Source organism: Corylus avellana, chromosome ca4, assembly GCF_901000735.1.
Source record: "Corylus avellana chromosome ca4, CavTom2PMs-1.0".
Taxonomy (NCBI): domain Eukaryota; kingdom Viridiplantae; phylum Streptophyta; class Magnoliopsida; order Fagales; family Betulaceae; genus Corylus; species Corylus avellana.
The window spans coordinates 32,914,779-32,937,204 of NC_081544.1; the positions used below are offsets into that span (position 1 = coordinate 32,914,779).

Here is a 22,426-nt window from a genome sequence, read left to right on the forward strand (position 1 = left end):
TGAATTTTTAGTATTACTCCATATCAATATAATCCGCATCATATCCAATGGCCAATAATAACATAACACGTGATTTTCTCTTCTGAAAAATTTCTTCTAGATCTTTATTCATTTATTTTCATATACTTGATCGAGCAATATATATGTATTTCCACATTTTTGAAGCTTGATACAAGAAATGACAATATATCATTTTTCAAATTCCCTAAATAGCAAAAGTAACCGGACAACTTACGAAAAATATACTCATCAAACATTTTTTTTGACGTACAAATACAAAAACAGTAGATTACCAAACAAATAAAAAGACTTCAACACATGCAGTATTATTCGCACACCTTCTATGTATAATTTATACGCAGACCTCTCATCTACGTACACCAGTCAATTTTAATTCAAGATTAACAGCACAAAAATGAGAGGTGCGCATGCACGTAGGAGGCAAAGTGTACGTGCATATATATATATATATAAGATTTTAGCATCCCATTACTTTGTTGGGCTGTAGCAAAGGTTTCTCAGCCACAGTTCCATCGTTTCCGGCGAGCGCCCGGTACTTATCTCTCCTGGTGAAGCTGGTGCACTCATAGGAAAGAGTAGTGGCAATCACTCTTTGTATGTAATTTGCCACCTCGTGGCTAGACTTCCCGGAAGTGCATGTCAGCTCCAGCGGCAACTTGTTCAAAAATGTTACTTCATATGCTGGGCTAGGATTCATGAAGAAGTAAAACGGGTCCATCCCTTTCCACCCTCGAGCCGTGGTTCCGTGAAACATACTCATCCGGTTCACCATCGCCACCGGCACTAGTTGGTCCATTAGTTCGGTGAATAAAGCTGAGAACCCTAACAGAAATGGTTCGCGGCAAGTTGTGCCCTCTGGGCACATGGTGAGGTCGCCTTCTTCCAAGAGTTTCTTGATCATGGCGGCGTCTGAGGCGCGGTCGCGACTGAGCCGAACTGTCTTGATGGGTGAGATGACCTCAAAGAGCCGGGAGACCGAGTAGGTGACTGCAGGGATGGGGCGCCCGAGGGCGGTGGAGAGGAAGATTGGGTCGAGGAGGGTTCGGTGGGAGCAAACGAAGAGGACACTAGATTGGCCGGTAGACTTTCTAGCAGGGGGAGGAGGGGTGCCTTTGATGGTGACACGGACGCCGAGTGCCCGGAAAGCGTAGTAGACTAGTGGCATGGGGAGGAGGGCTCCAGCCACTATCCGCAAACAAGCTAGCAGGAAGCCTATGGGGATCCAAAGAATGATGAGCAGCGCCCTGATGGGAGTGGGCTTTTGGATGAGGCGGCCATCATGGAAAATAATGGGCTTGGGGAGGTTGTCAATAGTCACCGCCTTCACCTCTGGCTTTGGTGCCACTATGTAACGCTCCTGCGTTTTTTAGTCCAATTGTAAGTGATAGATTTAATTACTTAATTATTTTTTTAACAAATTTGATCATGTTTAGCAAAAAGTGTTTGATTTTTAACTTATGATTGCAAAACATTGAGAGTGTTTGATTTTGTATGTATGATTGCAAACCTTGCACAATGACATAAAGGGAGCATCAGTTTCCCTATCACCACGACCAATATCTGGTTGAGTTTCTCCAAAGGCCTTCTTAAGAGCATCTGCCTTGTTCTTCCCTACAAGCACCCCAGGCTTAAGAACAAACCCGGTGGCTCTACCTTTAAAAGTTCCTATCTCGGTGCCCAAAACCGAATCGGCTCCCAAGAAATCTTTCAGAAACGCTTCCACCATTATTCTTGGGTTTGCGGTTAGTACGCACCGCTGCCCGCATGAAGAAAACACGCGCCACGTCAATGGGTGTAAATCGTTAGAGTAAAATTTTGGCAGCACAGCGCGTGCTATAGACTCAATATCCGACACTCTCATGCCGACAAATGTCGCAAAGATAAGGATTTGGATCCCCGCAGATTCAGAGACGATGTAATAGAAAAACCCGGCAAGCGGAGAAGCTAAGAGCAAGAAGAGGAGCCTCAGAACCCGCCAACCTCAAAGGCCACAAGAGCGAAGTAAGGGAAAGAGCTACGGCCTCCAAGCAATGTGCCATCCATGTTGGCGACCACCGTGTGCTGCTCCCGGTCTATTGAGGCGCATTTGTCCACGGTTGGGAAGGTGGCTTTAGCCATGATTAATGGGTTCAAAGCTAAAGATGAAGATTTTTTTGAAGTTGCTTTGGCTATGCTTTTTGGGTATATATAGTGGATGTCTCATGTCATCAACAACGAGGGTGTTGGTGAAGGGACAAAAAGGTTTGTTTTATGAATACAATGCTAATCATGGAACCAAGGGGAAATTCGAAAAAAGGGTTGATAAGAGGGGGAATATCCAAGGTTTGGTGTGTGCGTAATATTTGAAGAGTACTTTCATTGTATATTCCGCCACATCTTGTTTTGTACGTGGTTGAGCTTTGCAATGTGACTCCAATGGGTCAGGAGCTCGTGACACATACTTTATTTTAATATATATATATATATATATAGTTGTTTGAGTTTGAAGCTTCGGTTTCGATCCACTTTTACCTTGCTATCATCGGCATCTTAATATGTTAGTAGATTCCAAAGCTCTGCAACTTGGACTCTTGTTTTGGAGTCCCATCAAGAAGAGAAGGAAGGAATAAAATAATTAGAAAAAAAAAAATAATGCTAGGGACTATCTTTTTACCATTTTGTTATCTTCCTAAAGCTAATGTGACTTTCAAAATCACTATTAAATTTTAAATGAACCATTTAAATTTTTGATTCAATGGTGATTTTGAAAGCCACATAAAAATAAAAAGATGGTCCCTATCATTACTAAAAAACAATAATAGTTTTGCTGCCACAAGCCCATGACCTTTATTAGGGAAATTATTCCCCCAAGTTTTTAAAATCGATTATGCCAAGTTAAAGCAGTTTGCCATGTCACATGTGCCATGTATTAAAAAAATTGTTTTTTTTTTAAAAAAAAAAAAAAAAAAATAGAGAAATGTTTCAGTGCAATATAATGCTTATATTTGGCATATTTTTAGTGTTATGGCAGATGAACAATCACATAAAAGGGAGGATTGAAATTTGAAATTTGAATTTTAATCATCTCTCACTCCCTAAATATGGGCATTATATTGCACTGTAATATACTTCTTTTAATTATATTCAAAGAAAAAAGTGCTTAGAATAATTTTGTTTTAAAAAAAATAATGTTATTTAGTTGATTGTTATACAACTGTCATACAACTATGATGATTTAGTAATAAAAATTAACATTTGAATTAACAAGAACTTGTAAAAAAATAAAATTAAGGACTAATTGTTATTATTACGTCATCATAATTATACGATACTGGTATAGTAGTCTATTAAATAATATTTATCTTTTTAAAAAGTGGTTTTAAATCGGAGGTCGTTTGAGCCTCCTAAAATCCCCCTGAGCAATGGTTGAACTACACTAGAAGGACTTTGGGGCGAGGAATTAGTCAAAGCCACTCCAAAGTCTTCCTTGGGTAGCTTGTCTACCCCCTCATCCCCTCGGAAATGGATCCTCTCCATCTCCTAAATGCACTAAATGGATCTTCTCCATTTCATTTTCATCCCCTTACTTAAGGGTAGTCGGACGAATATTTGGACCACTATTTTTCTAGTGTCTTTGCACTTTTTTCTTGAATATAATAAAAAAATTAATTGTTTTTATAGATAATAAAAAATTAATTTTAATACGTGACAAATTGTTCAACTAACGTCAAGTCAAAAGTCGATTTTTAAAAGCTTAGGGATGGAGTACATTAATTAAACCTAAACAATTGTTTTAAAATTTCCCTATATCTTACTACAACTCTACAAATAGTCACCATTGAACACATGTATAAATTTTAGGGTAAAGTGCTCTATTTCCTATGATGATTTGGATCAATTACTCAAATCACACCACTTATGCTATCATTTTGTTTATTTAATTATTGAATTAACACCCAATACACCCACTCTTAAATCATTAAAAATTTAAAATCAATTTTTTCCCTTACACTCTCAAGTCTTATATAGTCCACAAAGCCAAGTTCAAAGCCATCACAATCACAGCCCACATCATCTTCAATTGCTTGGTTGAAGCCCAATCCATTGATGACGTTTCCCTGTATCCAATTTCATTTGGTGTTGGGGTTTGGTGGCCATAGGCCGTGTATTGGCTTGGGTCATCGTTCAAGAACTTCTACTGCATAACAATTTTAATTAATTATTAATTTGTTTTTATATCTATAAAAAAAAAATGATTGATTTAAGTGTTGGTTAAGACTGATTTTAAAAAAGACTTGTAAAATAAAAACATTGTATCTAGCCTCTTTGGATAACAAGGATTTTGTGGTGCGTAGAGAATTATGTTTATTAAACGGGTTATATTAATAAAATGAGTCGTATTAGAATTAAAGATTTTAATACGATTAATTGAATGAATCATATACTCATATAACTTGACAAGACATAAATTCCATCAATGAATTTGAATTGCCATTTCTACAAGTGGTGCACAACAATAATTAAATTTGAAAAAAAAAAAAAAAATCTAGAGAAAAAGACATGCAACGACTAAATACACCACCGGCCACCAACCTGGTCCTCTTCAGGTCCCCACGTCTTCAAAATCATGTCCCCCCACCAGTCTCTTCCCTTCTTAATTCTTAAAACTCAAACTCTCAACCAACTAATCTGTGTTATAAAGTGTTTTCATTTAATATTAATTTAACACCCCCAACTAAATTCCTTAATATAAAACAAATCCGAACATATATCTTGAGAGAGAGAGAGAGAGAGAGAGAATTAAAAGTAGACGTGCCAGAGAATGAGGTCCACGACCACTTGTCCCTTATGATTCTATCCCTTTAATAAAATTCAAAATTTCCCGACAACTATAAAATAATCAACTACTGTAATAAAAAATACTATAGCAAAGATTGCGCGACACTGACTTAAGTGTAAACTGTAAAGTGTCTGAAACGCTGCCGTTGCATTATATTATGTTGCCTTGGCTGAACTAATAAGCAGAGCAATAGCAATCGTTTGTGATTTCGTTTCCTTTTAAGGAAGCGAATATTCAAAATTTGCTGCATTTCCCTAAAGAAACTCCCTTTCCCCTCCTTTATTTGGTAACTTTTTTGATAGTGTTTGTGTTTATACGTGAATCTGAGCTCCTTCGAGCTGAACCTCTTTTCTAAATCCCCTCAAATCTAGGGTTAGGGATTGATACAGAAAAAGGTTGCATTATTTGAAAAGGACCATTACCCATTGTTGTTCTGCTCAAACCCATTCTCATTGTCCTGAAAACAAGCGGGGGACATTTTGGGGTTCTTGGGGGACAATGAAGCGGCCAAAGCTTGAAACTTTCGCGCCGCCGAGTCGGCTCAGGTTGGTTCAACTTCTGATTGGCGTGGTGTTTCTTTACATGCTCTTCATGAGCTTCGAGATCCCCCTGGTGTTCCGGGCCGGAGCCGGTCCGGGTCCGGACGACGGGGCGTTCGAGTTTCTCGGCGAATCGTTTCCGAGGGTCCTGGCGCTAGAGAGAGGAGAGGAACCGGCCGATGAAGACCCGCCGGCGTACCAGACACCGGAACGGCGAATGCGCGAGCTCAGTAAAGTTTCGGGCTTGGTCTTCAACGAGAGTCTGTTTGATGGAAATGCCGGTAAGGACGAGTTCTCGCAGCTTCACAAGGCGGCAAAGCACGCCTGGGTGGTGGGAAAGAAGCTCTGGGAAGAGCTAGAGTCCAGGAAGATCGAACTGAATCAGAAAACCAAGCCGGAGAACGTGTCCGAGCGGTGCCCGCATTCGATTTCGCTATCCGGGTCGGAATTCCGGGACCGGAGGAACCGGCTGCTGGTGATCCCGTGCGGGCTGACGCTGGGGTCTCACATTACGGTGGTGGGGACGCCCCGGTGGGCTCACTCGGAATACGATCCGAAGATATCGGTGTTGAGGGAAGGCGACGAGTCGGTGATGGTGTCGCAGTTCATGATTGAGTTGCAGGGGCTGAAGACGGTGGATGGGGAGGACCCACCTAAGATTCTGCATTTCAACCCTAGGTTGAAAGGGGATTGGAGTGGGAAGCCCGTAATCGAGCAGAACACGTGTTATAGGATGCAGTGGAGCTCAGCGATGAGATGCGAGGGGTGGAAGTCTAGGGCCGATGAAGAAACTGGTAGGTAGAGATTTGATTTCAACGGGTTTTTTTGCTGATTTTTAACTTGAGAAAATGCGTGGGGCCTTGTTTTTTTTGTTCTGTGTTTGTGTTTTATTGCTACTAGAATGAGTGCATGGATATATAACTGCACGGTAGGTTGGTAGATGCCGAATGCTTAGCATTATGGTATCAAATAGTTGTTTATGTGTTTCTATTTTGCTGTAGGCTTGTAGCCAGTACCTGAACGTAGAAACTTGATTCTTTTTGAGTTGCCTTCCTACCCTACGGTGTGTGATTTTGTTTAGTAACAATTGGTTTCTTCTCTTGGTCATAGGCTTTGGGTGATTTTCAAACAGCATCTTTATATAGTTCGTAGTTCACTTGTGTTTAATTAAACCTGTCTTTTGAAAGGGGCGTTGTTTACCTTTGCTGATTCTCTGGATTTTATGAAGTTGATGGGCAGGTGAAATGTGAGAAGTGGATTCGGGATGATGACAATCGCTCGGAAGAATGGAAATCAACATGGTGGTTGAAGAGGCTGATAGGGCGGACAAAGACGGTGTCTATAGACTGGCCATACCCTTTTGCAGAAGGAAAATTATTTGTTCTTACTGTGAGTGCTGGCTTGGAAGGTTACCATATCAATGTAGATGGGAGGCATGTTACTTCTTTTCCTTATCGCACTGTGAGTACCCTTGTGATATGTCCTCCCTTGTATTGTTATGAGTGCAGGACATCTTAAAAAATTTATTATAATGTTCACAGGGATTTGTTCTTGAGGATGCCACTGGACTTTCCGTCAATGGGGATATTGATGTGGAATCTGTATTTGGTGCTTCCTTACCCACATCACACCCAAGTTTCAGACCTCAGATGTACCTTGAGATGGTTACTAAATGGAAAGCGCCGCCTCTTCCATACGGGCACGTGGAGCTTTTCATTGGCATCCTCTCTGCTGGCAATCATTTTGCTGAGCGAATGGCTGTTAGAAAGTCCTGGATGCAGCATAAGTTAATTAAATCCTCACATGTTGTGGCGCGGTTTTTTGTAGCCCTGGTAAGTGAAGATGCCAGAGATGTGTTCTTTAGCGAGAAGCCATTTATGCATAATCTTCATGTTTGATATTTATATTACAGCTTTTAAACTTATATTTTGACAGCATGGAAGAAATGAAGTAAATCTGGAGCTAAAGAAAGAAGCAGAGTATTTTGGTGATATAGTTATAGTTCCTTACTTGGATAATTATGATCTTGTTGTGGTGAAGACTGTAGCAATCTGCGAATATGGGGTGAGTCTTGGGAAAGAGCCAAAGTAGGCCGTTCTTTTTCTTTTTTAATTTCTTGCTAGACATTATATGTTGTCTTTGTATGTGGCTCTTCACAGGTTCGCACAGTTGCTGCCAAGTATATCATGAAGTGTGATGATGACACATTTGTTAGGGTGGATGCTGTGATCAAGGAGGCAAGAAAAGTTGACGAAGACAGAAGCCTTTATATTGGAAATATTAACTATCACCACAAGCCCCTTCGTCATGGAAAATGGGCAGTGACATATGAGGTATGAATTCACCTACCTGGCTTCTCTAATCCTTAGAAGGATTGTTGGCTCTTTTTCCTTTGGTTGCTTGATCTACCATTTTAATAGTCTTTGTATGACTTTAAATAAGCACTGGTTATAGGTTTTTATTCGTATTTTCCTTTTTAACACGTAGTAGTTAGGATTTGTGATCAGTTAATATAATGAAGGTGGTGTATGCCACTTCTAATTATGTTTGATTTCAATTTTCATTTGTTTTACCACACAGTTGGATGACAACATTCTGTACTGGAATAATATAGTTCTCTTCTAGATATTCAAAGTCCTTTAATAGTTTTGGCACCCCACATCAAATTTTTTGGTTCCGCCCCTGTTTGTATGGTTATCTCCCTGGCATGTGTTATTTTTACCTGATTGGCATTGCATTGGAATTTCTAGGTAATAGCTGAACTTGTGCTTATCTACTTGTGGATATTCTGTCACCCTGAAGTACTGCATACCTCACACCGTTATGTCCTTTTTTCTTTTGGGTCCAGGAATGGCCAGAGGAAGATTATCCGCCCTATGCAAATGGTCCGGGTTACATAGTATCATCTGACATAGCACAGTTTATCATATCCGAGTTTGAAAAGCACAAATTAAGAGTATGTTGCTTTGTTCTGCTCTCCAATCTCTTCTCTCTCTCTATATATATATATATGTGTGTGTGTGTGCGCGATGTGTGTGTGTGGCGGCAGCTATTGATGAATATTGATTAGATGGATGTCCACATGGTGCAGTTGTTCAAGATGGAAGATGTGAGTATGGGAATGTGGGTGGAGCAGTTCAACAGTTCAAGAACAGTACAGTATCGGCACAACTTGAAGTTCTGCCAGTTTGGGTGCATCGAAGATTATTACACTGCACATTACCAATCTCCAAGACAAATGATATGCATGTGGAGCAAATTGCAATATCAAGGAAAACCCCAGTGCTGCAACATGAGATGACATCAATGAAACAATTTGAAAGATACTTTTAGCCATACAAATTTTGCAGTTATAGTATACCCCTGTAAATACTCAAGTCAGGGCTAGGCTAGATATAAATTATAATGGGGATATTCATTCTAAATTCATTAGCTATTTCATCTTTGTTCCCCATTTTCATCCTTTTGATTACTGGACAATTCCAGAGGAGTGAGGTTGCTATTTATACTCAGAAACATGTATAAAACCAGAGAAGCACAATGAAATGAATATTTCTGCTTTAAACTCTCACTCACTCTCTCTCTCTCTCTCTCTAACAATTTGTGTGTGTTCTATTTTTATCTTTTTTTTCTTGAATGTAAATGTAAAAAGATGCAAGGGAAGTGCGTAGCCTGTTGGCCTGCCGCCAAAGATGCTAATGGTTTTAGAACAAGACTGAAGGTATAAAGTTCTCTCTGTCGCTTTTGGTATAAAGAAAAAACCATTATCAAGAAAGCGATTCTCTCTTAGTGGACCCACTGCTAAGAAGAAGGAACCTTATTCCTTAATCTTATTTCTTTATGAATCCCTCTGGGCCTAAAGCTCTACTTTACAAGCTGTACCACACATCACACATGTATTTCAGCTGATGCCCCACATTTAAACTTGCTGAGTGCCTTAAACAGTGATGATTATATGATAGAATGGAATTGATTAATTTATCCGATTCTAATTCTTTTCCAAATGCACTAAAGATGTTACGTACTTGAAACATTTTATATACACATCAGATGAAACTACTGTCCACTGGAATGTGCACACTTGTCTGCCACCCGAAGATGCCCGGTTTCATTGGCTTTTTTTCTTAGCCTCGGAGAAATCTCAGCATTACAATTTTATTCTTGATTTGGAGGATCCCATTGTCCCAAGCATAAGCTACAACAAAACCCAAACTAATGACCATGCCAAAAAATAGATCAACCCGGCCCCTGCAACAAGATGAAAATAACTTGAACTTTAAGCATCAAACTAAAAAGGAAAAGAAGAAGAAAAAGAAAAAAACAATGGGATATATAATACCATTAATCTTCCATGGAAGAAGAAGCCTCAAGCCATTGTTATAGGCTGCCGTGAAGAAACAATCCGTTGACATGTTGAGCCCATTAGGACAGTTACAGATAAAAGAGTTGTATGCTCCAGTGTAGCCACAAACTCCATAACTTCTCTCGCACTGAGAACACGAGATTGGGTAATCATTATTCACGCTGAACTTATATTTGAGTGCAATCCCGTAGTTCCAGTTCTCGGGGTTACCTTCCTGGCCGTTGAAGCTGTAAAATCCAGTATATGAAGTGCACTGCAGCTTCTTCAAATCCATTTCAAACGACGGCCCAAGATCCATCGGAGCGTAAATGCAGCACGTTGAGATTGGGAGGTTGATGGTGCTAATAGGCCTGCAAGAATACAAATAACTGCAAATGGGTGTCCCCTCGTTAGCGCAAAGCAGGGCTTTGGAGCCGTTTCCGTCGGTATTTAGACCATTGGATGTGTATATGGGGGAGGAGGCGGTGGAACAATCTAATAAAGCAAAAATGGTGTCGTCGTGAAAAGTGAAGGGGGCATTCCAGTCTAGGCCGAAGCCTTTGCTTGGCTGTGTGCAGGAGCAGGTTGACATGGAAGGATCTGAGATGTAGATGACTTGGTTTGTGTAGTCTATGGTGCTCACAGGGTAGGAGCCGGTGTGAGTGGTTAAGGTGAGCCTTTGTTGGTTGCAAGAGACGTATTGTTGGAAGCGTGGGTCACCGCAGCCAGGATCACTGCCAAATGGAAATTTGAGGATTTGTTTGCCGCATGTTCTTTGGCAGGTCTGGGCTGAAATTAAGGAGGGGATGATGAGCAAGAAGAAGACGAAGAGAGAAAGGAAGGAGAGAAGTGTCATGGAAGGATATTGAGTGATGTTCATAATTCTTACGACTATGGAAAGAGAAGTGAGATTTGAGAAGATTTTGTGGAAGCAGCTAGCTATTAAGTTGCCTGCTGGGGGAGTGAAATAGAGAGGAAGCTAGCTAGGTGCATGATTTGCTCTTCCTTTACGGGGATTGGCTATCTTACTTTCGGTGTTGGGTTGGCTATTTGCTTTCCCCTATTATTAGATGCCTTGTTTTCACCAATCTCTCTCTCTCTCTCTCTCTCTCTCATATGACTTCCTCTGATTGGCTATCTTTATTTTTATTTTTTTCTATTATATTTAATAATGGGACAAGAGTTACAAATGAACAATCAAACAAAGCGGGGTGGGTTCTCCAACAACAAGACCCAAACAAAATAGGCAATACAGAAAAAAATACAAATACAAACAGTAACAGTAACAATAGCCAATAGTTCTAAAAAGGTTCCGGGTGAAGCGGTATACAAGTGCAAATAGATTCGGTTAGGAGCCCCTGTGATAGGGTTTCTAGTAATTTGGCGATTAAATTGTTAGAATTTAAGACTCATACACACATAAAGTTTAGACTCTCCAACTACTTATTCGAATAAGTAAGTCTCTAAGCTTTCTTGTGTGTTCAAATTATTAGCAATTTAAGCAACAAACTTACGTGACAAACTAGTGTATATGTTCATTGAAGGACCATTTGAAAGCTTTTAGATGAGTGACCACTCACTTAAGCCTTTCAAAAGAAGGCAAAAGGGAAACAGGAATAGAAAGAAAAGGGTTGAATAATGCAATCATGGTTTATATCTTAATCATTCATTTTGTCCGCATTATTATCTTATCCAATTATATCCTAGAGCAGAAAAATTTCTTTTCAAATCTAATTTTTTTTGCTGATGTGATTAGATCTAGAAGACATCGGATTCATCAAAAGTAAAATAATAATAATAAGCATGAGAAACAAGAAGGGTCTTAATTGAAGTCAATATATAAGAAAGTGAAAGTACAAATTCTTGTTTCCAAGATTCAGAACCTCTCTCACTTACCCAGATAAATAAAATAATATAAATAAATAAAGTTTTGGAAGTCATGGTCAACTAGCTGAACCTGAAGCTCAGATCTGCTTTCAATATTTTATGCATGCCATGTATGTTTTGATTGGGATACTCATCAAGCTTGCTAACTTAGGAAAATGCTTCCACAGAACCAAGGAAATCTTTCATCTTTCTACATGTTTAGAAGCTTTGTGAATGATGCAACTGATCCATGATTTAATGGGGAAGATTAGCTCAGATTTGTTGGTTTTAGCAACCTTTCTTTTAGAGTTTGTTAGTAAGGAGGGCGTGAATTTAAGGAGGATTCTTGCAATTTCAAAGATTCAAGCTGTTCATTTAAAATTAATGGTCAATCTCGCCACAAAAGCTTCAAAATAGTACAAATAACTCAAGGGATTACTAGACCACCCTTCACACAGCCGCCCACCATTAGCCATCGGGGTGGTTGCAAACACACCACTATGAACCATCAAGGATGGTCTTTATCTAATTCTAGTTCTAGTCATGTAATCTAAGCTATAGCCTGTTTGGATGTGTGTTTGATAGGCTTAAAAGTGCGTTTAACACTTAAAAGTCCGTTGAAAGAAAAAAGTACCGATTTAATAAAAAAATTAAAAGTACTTTTAAAGATTTCAAAAGCCTAAAAATGAGCAATATCAGCATATTTCACAAATACAAACAAGGACTCTGTTTTAATTTATTTGACAAAGAAAACGCAAACAAACTCTTTGTTGCAATGCAAGCAACAAGTAATGAACCCCATGTCCACCACATGCAAAATTCACATGACCCGGCCCTTCCATGTTTCCCAACAATCCCACTTGCTCATCTTCAGATTTTGGAAGATGCAAACAGAAGAAACATACACTTAGAATAAGTGTGATAGAGAGAGAAGAATATAGATCTTATACATTAAAGTGAACTTGTGCAATTTCAGAGCAAGAAAATAATTAAACCCACATCACAAAACCTTAAAGGATGCATATATATTTTTTTTAGGGGTGTTCAATCGGTTATAACCGTTGGTTATTGGCTATAACTGGTAGCCACAACCGACTTGGTCGGTTATTGGTTTTTAATAACCGCAATTATCTAGGCGGTTATCGGTTTTTTTATAACCGACGGCTATTAGTTATTTAATCCAATAACCGACCAGTTATAACCTTTTTTTTTTATTTGGACTTTTTAAGTATTTTGGGCCTTTAATTGATTATTTTTGGGCTTATTTTAATCATTTTGGGCCAAAATGTTTCCAAAAAGATGAAAAACAAGAGAATGAGGGCATTGTGAAATGAGAGAATGAGGGATTGAGAGGCAGGGAGGGACTGGGAGAATAAGAAACCCTATCCCTATGGGTTTCATCTTATTCTCCCTCCAAATTAACACCATTATGGTGTTTTGGATGTTTTATTTACTAGTTTATTAATATAAATATTTCTATTATTGTTATTTTATAATAATAATAAAATAATAACTGATTACTAAATCGGTTAACGGCTATCGGTTTGCGGTTATAATCGGTTGGCAACCGACCCGCTTGAACACCCTATTTTTTTCATCAATTTTGAAACTTTTCCCTAACCTAATGTAGCTTCGACCACAAACAAATTACAATCTTCTTCCTTGTCGATGTTGGTACTCGTAAAAATTCCTGTCTTGGTATTAAATTCATAGGAATCAAAAGTCCAATAATCTTCCAAGTATGCCCCACCTTCACCGGGATAAAGGAGAGGTTGAGGAGCTTCGGGAAGAGTGGAGACCTCTCCGGTGTCGGGACAAAGGATGTGTAGCTGACCGTGGACGGAAAATTAGATCAAGCCGTTGCAGAATCGGAACTCGCCGTGCCAATTTTTAAAAGGGATTGGGGAGAGCGTAGTGGCAGGGCCAAGGGTGCCACCCTTTTTGATATTTGCGGAGTAAAAGTATTGCAACTGCCGTTCATGAACTCCGGCGGAAACGAACACGACTCGGCCCGTGGCCGTGGGAGATTGAGTAGTGAAGTGACGATGGGTAAAGGAACGGTGGCGTATTGAAGTGTTGAAGGATTGGGAAACCCTTCGCAGGCCAAACAAGAGAGACATGTACGGCAAGTCTGTGTCTTTAAGCGGCGCCGGCGGAAACAAGAGACGGGGTTGTGTTATTCTTCTTCTATTTTTTGAAGACACTGTTGTGGCGGCGAAAATCGTAGAGCGAGACAAAAAGGTTGCTGTGATTTTTGGTGCGGGTGTAAAATAAGAAAATCACAGCAACCATTTTAGTTGATAAAATAAGAAAAACAAATTTTGAGTAGCTAATAAAATAGTGAGCTTGGTGATGGGTAAAAATTGGCATATTGCTTTTGTATTTTGGCTAGGTGCCATAAAAAAACACTATAAATGATATCTTCTAATTTTTTCAACCGTCTAAATTTAGGGTGCGTTTGAAATTTAGATTTCATAAACAAAAAGTGCGACTTTAAATCAAATTGTAAAAAATAAATTGTTTGGGATTAAATTTTTTAAATTACGATTTGATTACACATAATTTTAAAGACTAAAATGTGATTTTAAAGGTCAAATCGTGATATTGCCAAACGCTTAACTGAGATGATACCTTCGTCTACGTCAGGACCAATAACAAATTGACATGTATTCATATAATTAATTAATTTTTAAAAAAAAATAAAAAATAAAAATTATATTAAAAAAAAAAATTAAAAATTAAAAATTGGAGGTGGCCTTGGCCATTTTGGCTTGGACTATCTAGTCGGTTTGCGGGTAGCAAGTGGCCAAAACCACCCCAAACCCCCCCCGAGCCACCCTCATATGGCCAAGGGGGTGACTCGGCCACTCCCAAATGGCCGGGTTGGGGGTGGCTTGCCATCCCCACGGCCTATGGAGGTGGTTCGGCCATCCCCAAAGGCCCCAAATGGGGTGGCCAAAACCAACCCTAAAAGGGCGGTTGAACCACCCCTATATGGCCACCCCTAAACCGGCTAAATGGGGGTGGCCAGTCCACCCCCATGGCTAAGGAGCCACCCCCAAACTTTAAAATAATAATAATAATAATTAAATATAATTTTTTAAATATTTTTAATTAAAAAAGTTATTATTTTTTAATTAATTATATGAACACATGGCAATTTGTTATTAGTGCTAACATGATGTTTTGTCAAATTTAGACGGAAGTACTATATCTATCTTTAGGCAAATTAGAGATATCTCATATGATAAAAAGTAAACTTTAAATGATAAAAAATAAATAAATTAAACCACAAGGGAATAAGATATTTAACCCTTTATATTATACCTATCCTATGATACTGATATACCAATTATAATTAACTCTTAGGTTAATATTTGTTTTAAAAAAATAAATAAAGAGTTAATTGGGAGTATCATATTTGCGTTGTTGTGATTAATTATGGAATATAAACGTGCTATATAGCATTTGTCTTAAGTAATGGTCGGAGACTAAAACTATAGTTTCCCCACTACTCTTTTTTTTAAAAAATTTTATTATTATTATTATTTTATTTTTTAATTTGTAAATATTAATAAAATAAAAGAAATGATAAAAATTATTCTTTTAACCATTTTTCAACTATCTCTGTATAGTGAATGAAGAAATTTGCCTGTAAATTTTTGTGGGACTCGAATAATTCCACAAATCCAATGGTAAATTTATTAGATTTGCAAAAGGAAATAGTGAAAAAATGTTTGATAGAATGGCTAATAAAATAAATAAATTGTGGTTAGGGCGTGGGTTTAAATCTCCGCAATGGAGAATCCCCATATATGCTTGATTAGTATTAGCCGCCTTGGATTCCCATTGATGTCCTGGTGGGACTGATCAGTGGCCCTTCTTGTGCAACTCTCAACAAATAGGTGTTACTATAATCACGTCCAGATAAGATAGCCACAATTAGTTTATCCGGGGTCTACTCTTTTGAATAGATAAAAATAAATAAATAATAGATCTGCTTATTCACAATCACAACCGAACAGCCACTGCTAATTCAAATGCATATCCCATTCCCACTTCCATGTCATCCTCCTGAAGCAGAAGCAAATACTGTATATCTCGAATTGAAGCTCTTGTGCTTGAGCTTGAGCTTTCCGCCACTTCTCGGTTTCAAGGTACGATCGCTTTGGTGCGCCTTTCTAGTCAGTGGGTTTCCCTTGTCTTCTTCATTCTACACTGGGTTTCGCTTTCTCTAAATTATTTGCATCAGTTTCTACGTTAAGAAACAAGTTCAATGGGCGATATAACCTTGGGGTTCCTGTCTGGTAAGACTGTGGGATGCTGGGTTGTTACAGTATAGTTGTTTGAGATTGCCTAAGCGATGTTTGATAGAATGCCTGAGAACCATACTTTCATGGAGCTCAGTGACAGGTTACATATGGGCTCAATTTGTTTTTTTGAGTATTGGTACTAATAGTTTCAATACACCATTCTATAAAGTATTATTTTGCTTTTGGAATCCTGTAACCTCATTACAAAAGCTGGTTAAGATTATATGCCTGAAAAAAGAAGTCCAATCAAATCCATAACTTTAAGGTTGGAATTTTCATATTATGCGAAATTTTAAGCTTCGGGCCTAAATCCTAGTACGTTGGGACTAATAATGTGTTGTTCTTTGTTAGGTCGATAGTCTATACCCTTAGTTTTGTATACGTTAGGAATTACAGTACTACCTCTGAGGTTTTGCTAAGATTTTTCGCAGGTTTGTGGTTGGATAACTGATCACCTTTTAATGTCTAAAAGTTTGTGCTCCGAGGCCTCTCGAGCTTTCAGAACAGATTGTTATATATTGTTAAAAAAACACCTTGCGACAGTTTACTCTGTTACCTTCGCGCAGACAGTGCAATGAACACTTAAATTTTTTTTATTATTTTTCGTTCTTTTGGACAGAAACAACCATATGCATGACCATTTTGTTGTGTGTTGATATCACCTTTGTTCCCTCTTTGCAAATTTCAATATTTCTTGCCATTTATTTTTGCCCAAGTAATAAGCACACTACCATCTGTATGTAATTGAATTAATATTTGAAATGCTCATTAATTTTGCAGTCAATAAAGTTGCTAGTTACATCTAAACATGTTATAATTATGATGAACGGGAAAATAAAATCGATTTGGGGATAGGGTGACTAACATGCCGTATTTCTGCTGTATCATATATATGCACTGTCCAGATTTTAGTATCAAGTAATTGTTACTCATGCAGGTGATGTACTGATGAGGAGGCCTCTTTGGTGTGGTTCTTCTACACGGAGGAGAGCCACTGCAGTATCGACAAGAGATCCTCAAAGCTTGTGTTGATGGGTTTCTCAGACAGACATGAAAAGGTGCCCGATCTACTTGTCAGACCATTGTTTTGGATTCATCTCTCATCAGTCACTCTTGGGGTTTGCTTCAAATTATTTGCCTCTCTTCTGTTTTAGAAGTTTGAGCCAAGGATACTCCACCTTAGGCTCAGCTGATACTAGACCTTTTCCTGATTACTCCCCCAAAAAACCTACCATCAAAGACTCGGAATTTGTCCATCAGATCTCGAATGCAATAAAATTACGCCGCTCTGAGCCTTTCCGCCGCATTCTAAAGCCTTTTGAATCCAAGTTCAGGCATGACCACCTAATTTGGGTTCTCAAGAACATTAAGAACAACTATAAAATGGTTTTGGATTTTTTTGAATGGGCGTGCCTACGGAGAGACCCAACACTAGAAGCCCGTTGTGCCGTTGTTCAGATTGCTGTCGCATCAAAGGATCTAAAAATGGCTCATGTGCTTATTTGTGATTTTTGGGCAAAACCCAATTTGGATATTGGTCTTGCATACTCTCACTTTGTTGAAAGTTTGATATACACGTATAAGGACTGGGGTTCAAATCCATATGTATTTGATATTTTCTTTCAAGTCCTTGTTGAAGCTGGGATGTTTAATGAAGCGGGGAAACTCTTTGACAAATTGTTGAAGTATGGGGTAGTAATCTCTGTTGCTTCTTGTAATTTATTTCTTACTCGTCTATCAAATTCTGATGGGACTGAGATAGCAATAAAGGTTTTTAATGAATATCCTGCAGTGGGTGTTTGCTGGAATACTGCATCATATAATATCATAATTCATTCTCTTTGTCGATTAGGGAAAATAAAAGAAGCCCACAATTTACTCATGCAAATGGAGTTGAGGGGCTGTATGCCTGATGTAGTTAGTTATAGTACTATAATAAGCGGTTATTGTCAGGTCGGGGAGCTACAAAAGGTGTTGAAACTGATAGAAGAAATGCAAACAAAGGGAGTGAAGCCAAACCCTTATACCTACAACAGCATAATACTTCTTTTGTGTAAGACTGGTAGAGTAGTTGAAGCAGAGAAGGTATTCAGGGAGATGATGAACCAGGGAAATTTTCCAGATAATGTGGTCTATACAACTCTTTTCAGTGGTTTCTGTAAGTTGGGAAATGTTCCAGCTGCATATAGGCTGTTTGATGAAATGCGGGCTAGGAAAATTGTTCCTGATAATATAATGTATACTGCTATTATTCATGGGTTTTGTCAGAGTGGAAAAATGATGGAAGCAGTTAAGCTCTTTCTTGAAATGGCTAGTGAAGGGTTGGAACCAGATGAAGTTACTTACACAACACTTATTGATGGTTATTGCAAGTCAGGTGAGATGAAAGAGGCCTTTGCTCTTCACAATCAGATGGTTCAGAAAGGGCTTACCCCAAATGTTGTCACGTATACTGCACTTGCTGATGGCCTTTGTAAAAGAGGCGAGGTAGGCACTGCAAATGAACTTCTTCATGAGATGTGTGGAAAGGGCCTTCAACCGAATGTATGCACTTACAACTCAATTATTAATGGTCTTTGTAAAGCTGGAAATCTAATGCAAGCTGTAAATCTGATGAAAGAAATGGAGGTGGCTGGGTTGAATCCTGATACAATTACTTTTACCACCCTCATGGATGCTTATTGTAAGATGGGGGAGATGGCTACGGCACATGAGCTCTTGCGGGACATGCTGGATAGAGGTCTCCAACCTACAGTTGTGACATTCAATGTGCTCATGAATGGATTTTGTATGTCAGGAATGCTGGAAGATGGTGAGAGGCTACTAAAATGGATGTTGGAGAAGGGTATAATGCCAAATGCCACCACCTATAATTTTCTTTTGAAGCAGCACTGTATTAGAAATAACATGCGTGCCACAACAGAGATTTATAAGAGCATGGGTGCTCAAGGAGTAATGTCCGACAGCAACACCTATAACATTTTAATAAAAGGGCATTGCAAAGCAAGGAATATGAAAGAGGCATGGTTTTTGCACAGAGAGATGGTAGAGAAGGGATTTGATATCACGGCTAGTTCCTACAATGCCCTTATCAGAGGTTTTCATAAGAGGAAGAAATTTATGGAGGCTAGGGAACTTTTTGAAGAGATGAGAAAACATGGGTTGACTGCAGAGAGAGAAATATACAACATTTTTATTGATATGAACTTTGAAGAAGGGAACATGGAAATCACTCTTGAGCTTTGTGATGAAGCTATCGAGAAATGTCTAGTGGATAACAGTGAGAATGAACAGACCTAGCTGGATTTTGTTGGTGGTACTTTGATTTGATTATTGTGGATAAAAACTGTCAATTTTGGTTTGCGTCAACTTGTGAGGTGGCATCCTATGACATGCTAACCTAATCTACCCAGAATCATGGTAATTTTTATATTTGTGCTTCTTCAATAGATTTCATTTTCTTTAGATCTATAGCACATATACTGCACAAGTAGTCAATCCTTAGTAACTGTTTAAATGCTGTGGTGTCAGGCATTCATGAACATCATGACATTGATATTATTCCTATAATTTTATCATAGCAATTTTGGTATTGGAATTTGTTATTTCAAGTTGGGCTTTGGTGGAAAGATCCTATATTAGCCTGACTAGTTCCAAATGGCAACATGCGCACACAAAGCTTAGTAAACAACAATAATGCACGTGTGTAGGTGCACTCGCCCGTTATTGGTAGTTTAAAATTTAGTGGGAACTTGGATCCCCACTTGACAGAAGAAAAGACAAATTCTAGGGTTTTTGAGTTCACAATGTTATTTTTTCTACAGGATTCCCCAGCCATTTAAACCATCGCCATTTGTTTGCTTTCATAGATGATATAAGTACAAATGCCGAAACAATAATAGTTTCATTTTTAAGTTCATCTTATTCATGCATCCATCTCTTTATTCAAACCAATTGAAGCATTTATAAATGCACAAAGGGCTTGGGCAACATCACTCAACATCTTATTCATGCATCCACCTTTTTATTCACCAATCTAATGTGGGATTTGAAACTTCCTTGATAATCCAAAGTATTACTATTTCCCCTGCTCAAATCTGTGACTTCATCGTTTGGGCTTGTGTTGCATTGTAGTACCCAACGTCATATGATGTTTCTAAGTAGGCTATGATACTATTTGTAATGGCTCAAAGAAAGCATTTGCCATAACTGCACTATATCAATCATAGATACCATCAGAGTTCCTTAAAATCATTTATAAAGTTCAATTCTATCTGGTACATGACTAATTAAGGACTTAACATATGCTCAGAGTATCCTTACAATCCATTAACTCAATAAGGGATGTAAAACAATGCCTTCACAATCCAGGATCGTACAGGTGAGGGATGGGATCTCTAGTCTAAACACTTTCTAAACATTGATTCAATGATTACACGGAGTACTTCCAATATTTACCTATAGTTTTGTACCGGACTTGACATTGATGTCAATCTTAATATTTTCATTTGTCGTTTTTTTAATCCAACTTGAATAATTTGCACCACCAAAGCATGGTGTTTCACTGATGTTTGATGCATTAAAATTACATGATCTTTCAATATGTGGTTGTTTACAGGGTTACCATCCCTACTACTACCCAGGTGATCAACACATTTATGACACCCAAGCTATAAATTTGGTTTGGGAGTAGATTGGCTGAGCAATTGTGGAATATAGTTATTATAAAAACAGATAAGCTATCTCACTGTGGTGTTCCCAATGATGATTTCCTTGTATTGAATTTCACCACATTAAAGAGTAATAAAGGTAGCCAATTTACAACCCCACTCCAACTTAGTCTCCTGTTTGAATGTGGCTTTCTTTTTCATTTTTAAACTGTTGTTTAGTGTCGTTCTTTCTCCTGTTCTTATCACACTTGAATGGATGCAGGAATTTTGGTGAAGTTGTAGGAGTTGGTGTTACTAGATAAAGCCGCTGCGAAGGCATTTAGCAAAGAAGAGAAGTTGAAGCTGGTTTTAGGCGTCACCCGTTTAAATGAAAAATATGGACAATTCAAGGGCAAATTATAGAGCAAAAGCAGATGAGTTGGACTAGAAATGTCAATTTGACCATAAACCAGTGTCTTTTACGTCACTTATGTGACCCTCATTTCTGATCTTCTGACTTGTACATTTGCAATGATGGAGAGTACCTTAAAATTTTATGGTAGTTGCAAAAGATGGTTCATCGACTGGAGCTCCTTCTCAACTGAAGATACTCCACTTATTACAGTATGACCATTAACTCGGTCTCACAATGAGCCATACCTTTGTTTGAATATCCAATACCTCTGTACAAAATCTGGCACTTCATTGCAAAGCATCTTGTCTTGTAGCCATCTTCTAATCCATTTTGTGTACCTCATCCAAAAAAATTTCTAGGTGGGGTGTTTAATTTTGTATTATTCTATGTGACACAAGCCCTAAATATTTTATTATGCTGACACGGTTTTTGCAAGGTCTAACAGTTTGTGTGCTAAATCTGTCTTCTTACTGATTTTGGTTATACTTTTTTGTGTATATTATATGATCCTTTTCCTATGATATCTCACCATGGTCTGTTTGTAGACTTGACATACCTCCGGAATTGGCAAGTTTAGGCCGCCTGCAATGGAGTAGCAGTCTAAAAGTTGTGAGTATTTGATCTTTTACTAAAGTTATACCGAGAGGATAGTAGTTAATGTGGTGTCCTCTGTCACAGTGGTTATGTATTTTTTATTTGTTTCAAAGTACGGATTATGTTTTTCTTATCATATGCAATGATCAAGTGCTGGGCATGGCCTTTGAATTTTTTCCTTGGACCATTATATAAAAACTTTGGATTGGAAAATACATCTAGGATAGCAAAAAGAGTGGACTCCTGTAGGATTGGGGAATTATAGAGGGCCTCTGTCTAACCTAGCATGAGAGTTTCATAAAGATGTTGATCGGGAAAGTTGCTTGGAGAAATCTTCCAGTAAAATCGACCCTGGGCTAGTTTATTCATATAGTTGGAGTAGATCTCTTATGCTCTCTATGTTTATTGGAGCCTAAAACACATGAGCATTTATTTCTTTCACTTTTGCGGAGTCTTATAAAGGGAACCCCCTTTGCCTATGGACTCCTCGAATTTCACCCTCTTTAACATTCATTCTTCTGAATCTCACACCTTTTTGCTTTTTGTAGCGATAGCTATGCATCTAATTAATCTGGCTTTTCCGAAATAAGGTCGTCCAAGGGCATTCTCCCATTGATTCTATCTAGTTGTCTACCCAAGTAAAAAAAACTTCACAGAGATCACCTGAATGCCTGGCAATTCATGACTAATGAAAGCATAAAACAAGAACCCTAGAAACTTTCTCCCTTGGATTTTATTAAATTAAATTAAATTTGGATTGTTTTTCTATTTGTGTTGCCATTGATTGAAACTTTAATGGAAATTTTCGTTATGCTTGGATAGAGAAAATCTCCTCAGGCAACCCTTTAGTAGGTGAAGTAAAGGCTGC

At 38.4% G+C, this 22,426-nt stretch overlaps 4 protein-coding genes across 5 annotated transcripts; 2 read left to right on the top strand and 2 right to left on the bottom strand.

The window, feature by feature from the left end:
- Positions 1-478: 478 nt before the first annotated feature.
- LOC132179679 (glycerol-3-phosphate acyltransferase RAM2-like) lies at positions 479-2,139 on the bottom strand. The gene is given in 3 exon segments (XM_059592435.1): positions 479-1,378; positions 1,529-1,992; positions 1,995-2,139. Coding segments are annotated over 3 exon segments (1,509 nt in total).
- A 2,912-nt stretch (positions 2,140-5,051) lies between these two features.
- Positions 5,052-8,950, top strand: LOC132177612 (hydroxyproline O-galactosyltransferase GALT4-like). The gene is made up of 7 exons (XM_059590001.1): positions 5,052-6,173; positions 6,608-6,840; positions 6,921-7,211; positions 7,315-7,443; positions 7,539-7,712; positions 8,228-8,335; positions 8,471-8,950. Exons 1-7 carry the CDS (start codon positions 5,339-5,341, stop codon positions 8,678-8,680), a joined length of 1,980 nt encoding a protein of 659 aa, XP_059445984.1. The 5' UTR covers positions 5,052-5,338; the 3' UTR covers positions 8,681-8,950.
- Positions 8,951-9,297: 347 nt separating this feature from the next.
- LOC132179804 (uncharacterized) lies at positions 9,298-10,736 on the bottom strand. The gene is made up of 2 exons (XM_059592582.1): positions 9,719-10,736; positions 9,298-9,627 (listed from the first exon to the last, which is right to left on the bottom strand). The coding sequence occupies exons 1-2, from the start codon at positions 10,599-10,601 to the stop codon at positions 9,575-9,577; spliced, it is 936 nt and encodes a 311-aa protein (XP_059448565.1). The 5' UTR covers positions 10,602-10,736; the 3' UTR covers positions 9,298-9,574.
- Positions 10,737-15,605: 4,869 nt separating this feature from the next.
- LOC132177745 (pentatricopeptide repeat-containing protein At1g05670, mitochondrial) lies at positions 15,606-21,573 on the top strand. Of its 2 annotated transcripts, XM_059590188.1 has the most exons (4): positions 15,606-15,744; positions 16,838-19,320; positions 20,519-20,709; positions 20,833-21,573. In XM_059590188.1, exon 2 carries the CDS (start codon positions 16,951-16,953, stop codon positions 19,198-19,200), a length of 2,250 nt encoding a protein of 749 aa, XP_059446171.1. In that variant the 5' UTR covers positions 15,606-15,744; positions 16,838-16,950; the 3' UTR covers positions 19,201-19,320; positions 20,519-20,709; positions 20,833-21,573. The 2 variants fall into 2 exon arrangements, with proteins under 2 accessions (XP_059446171.1, XP_059446170.1); XM_059590187.1 differs by lacking the exon at positions 20,519-20,709.
- The last annotated feature ends 853 nt before the right edge of the window (positions 21,574-22,426 follow it).

Coding starts and splice junctions, on each gene's coding strand:
- LOC132177745 (XM_059590188.1), top strand. CDS start 16,951: ATGAAAAGGTGCCCGATCTACTTGTCAGACCATTGTTTTGGATTCATC.
- LOC132177612 (XM_059590001.1), top strand. CDS start 5,339: ATGAAGCGGCCAAAGCTTGAAACTTTCGCGCCGCCGAGTCGGCTCAGG. Junction 6,841..6,920: donor CTTCTTTTCCTTATCGCACT/GTGAGTACCCTT, acceptor TAATGTTCACAG/GGATTTGTTCTTGAGGATGC. Junction 7,444..7,538: donor TAGCAATCTGCGAATATGGG/GTGAGTCTTGGG, acceptor GGCTCTTCACAG/GTTCGCACAGTTGCTGCCAA.
- LOC132179804 (XM_059592582.1), bottom strand. CDS start 10,601: ATGAACATCACTCAATATCCTTCCATGACACTTCTCTCCTTCCTTTCT. Junction 9,628..9,718: donor TCTTCCATGGAAGATTAATG/GTATTATATATC, acceptor ATCTTGTTGCAG/GGGCCGGGTTGATCTATTTT.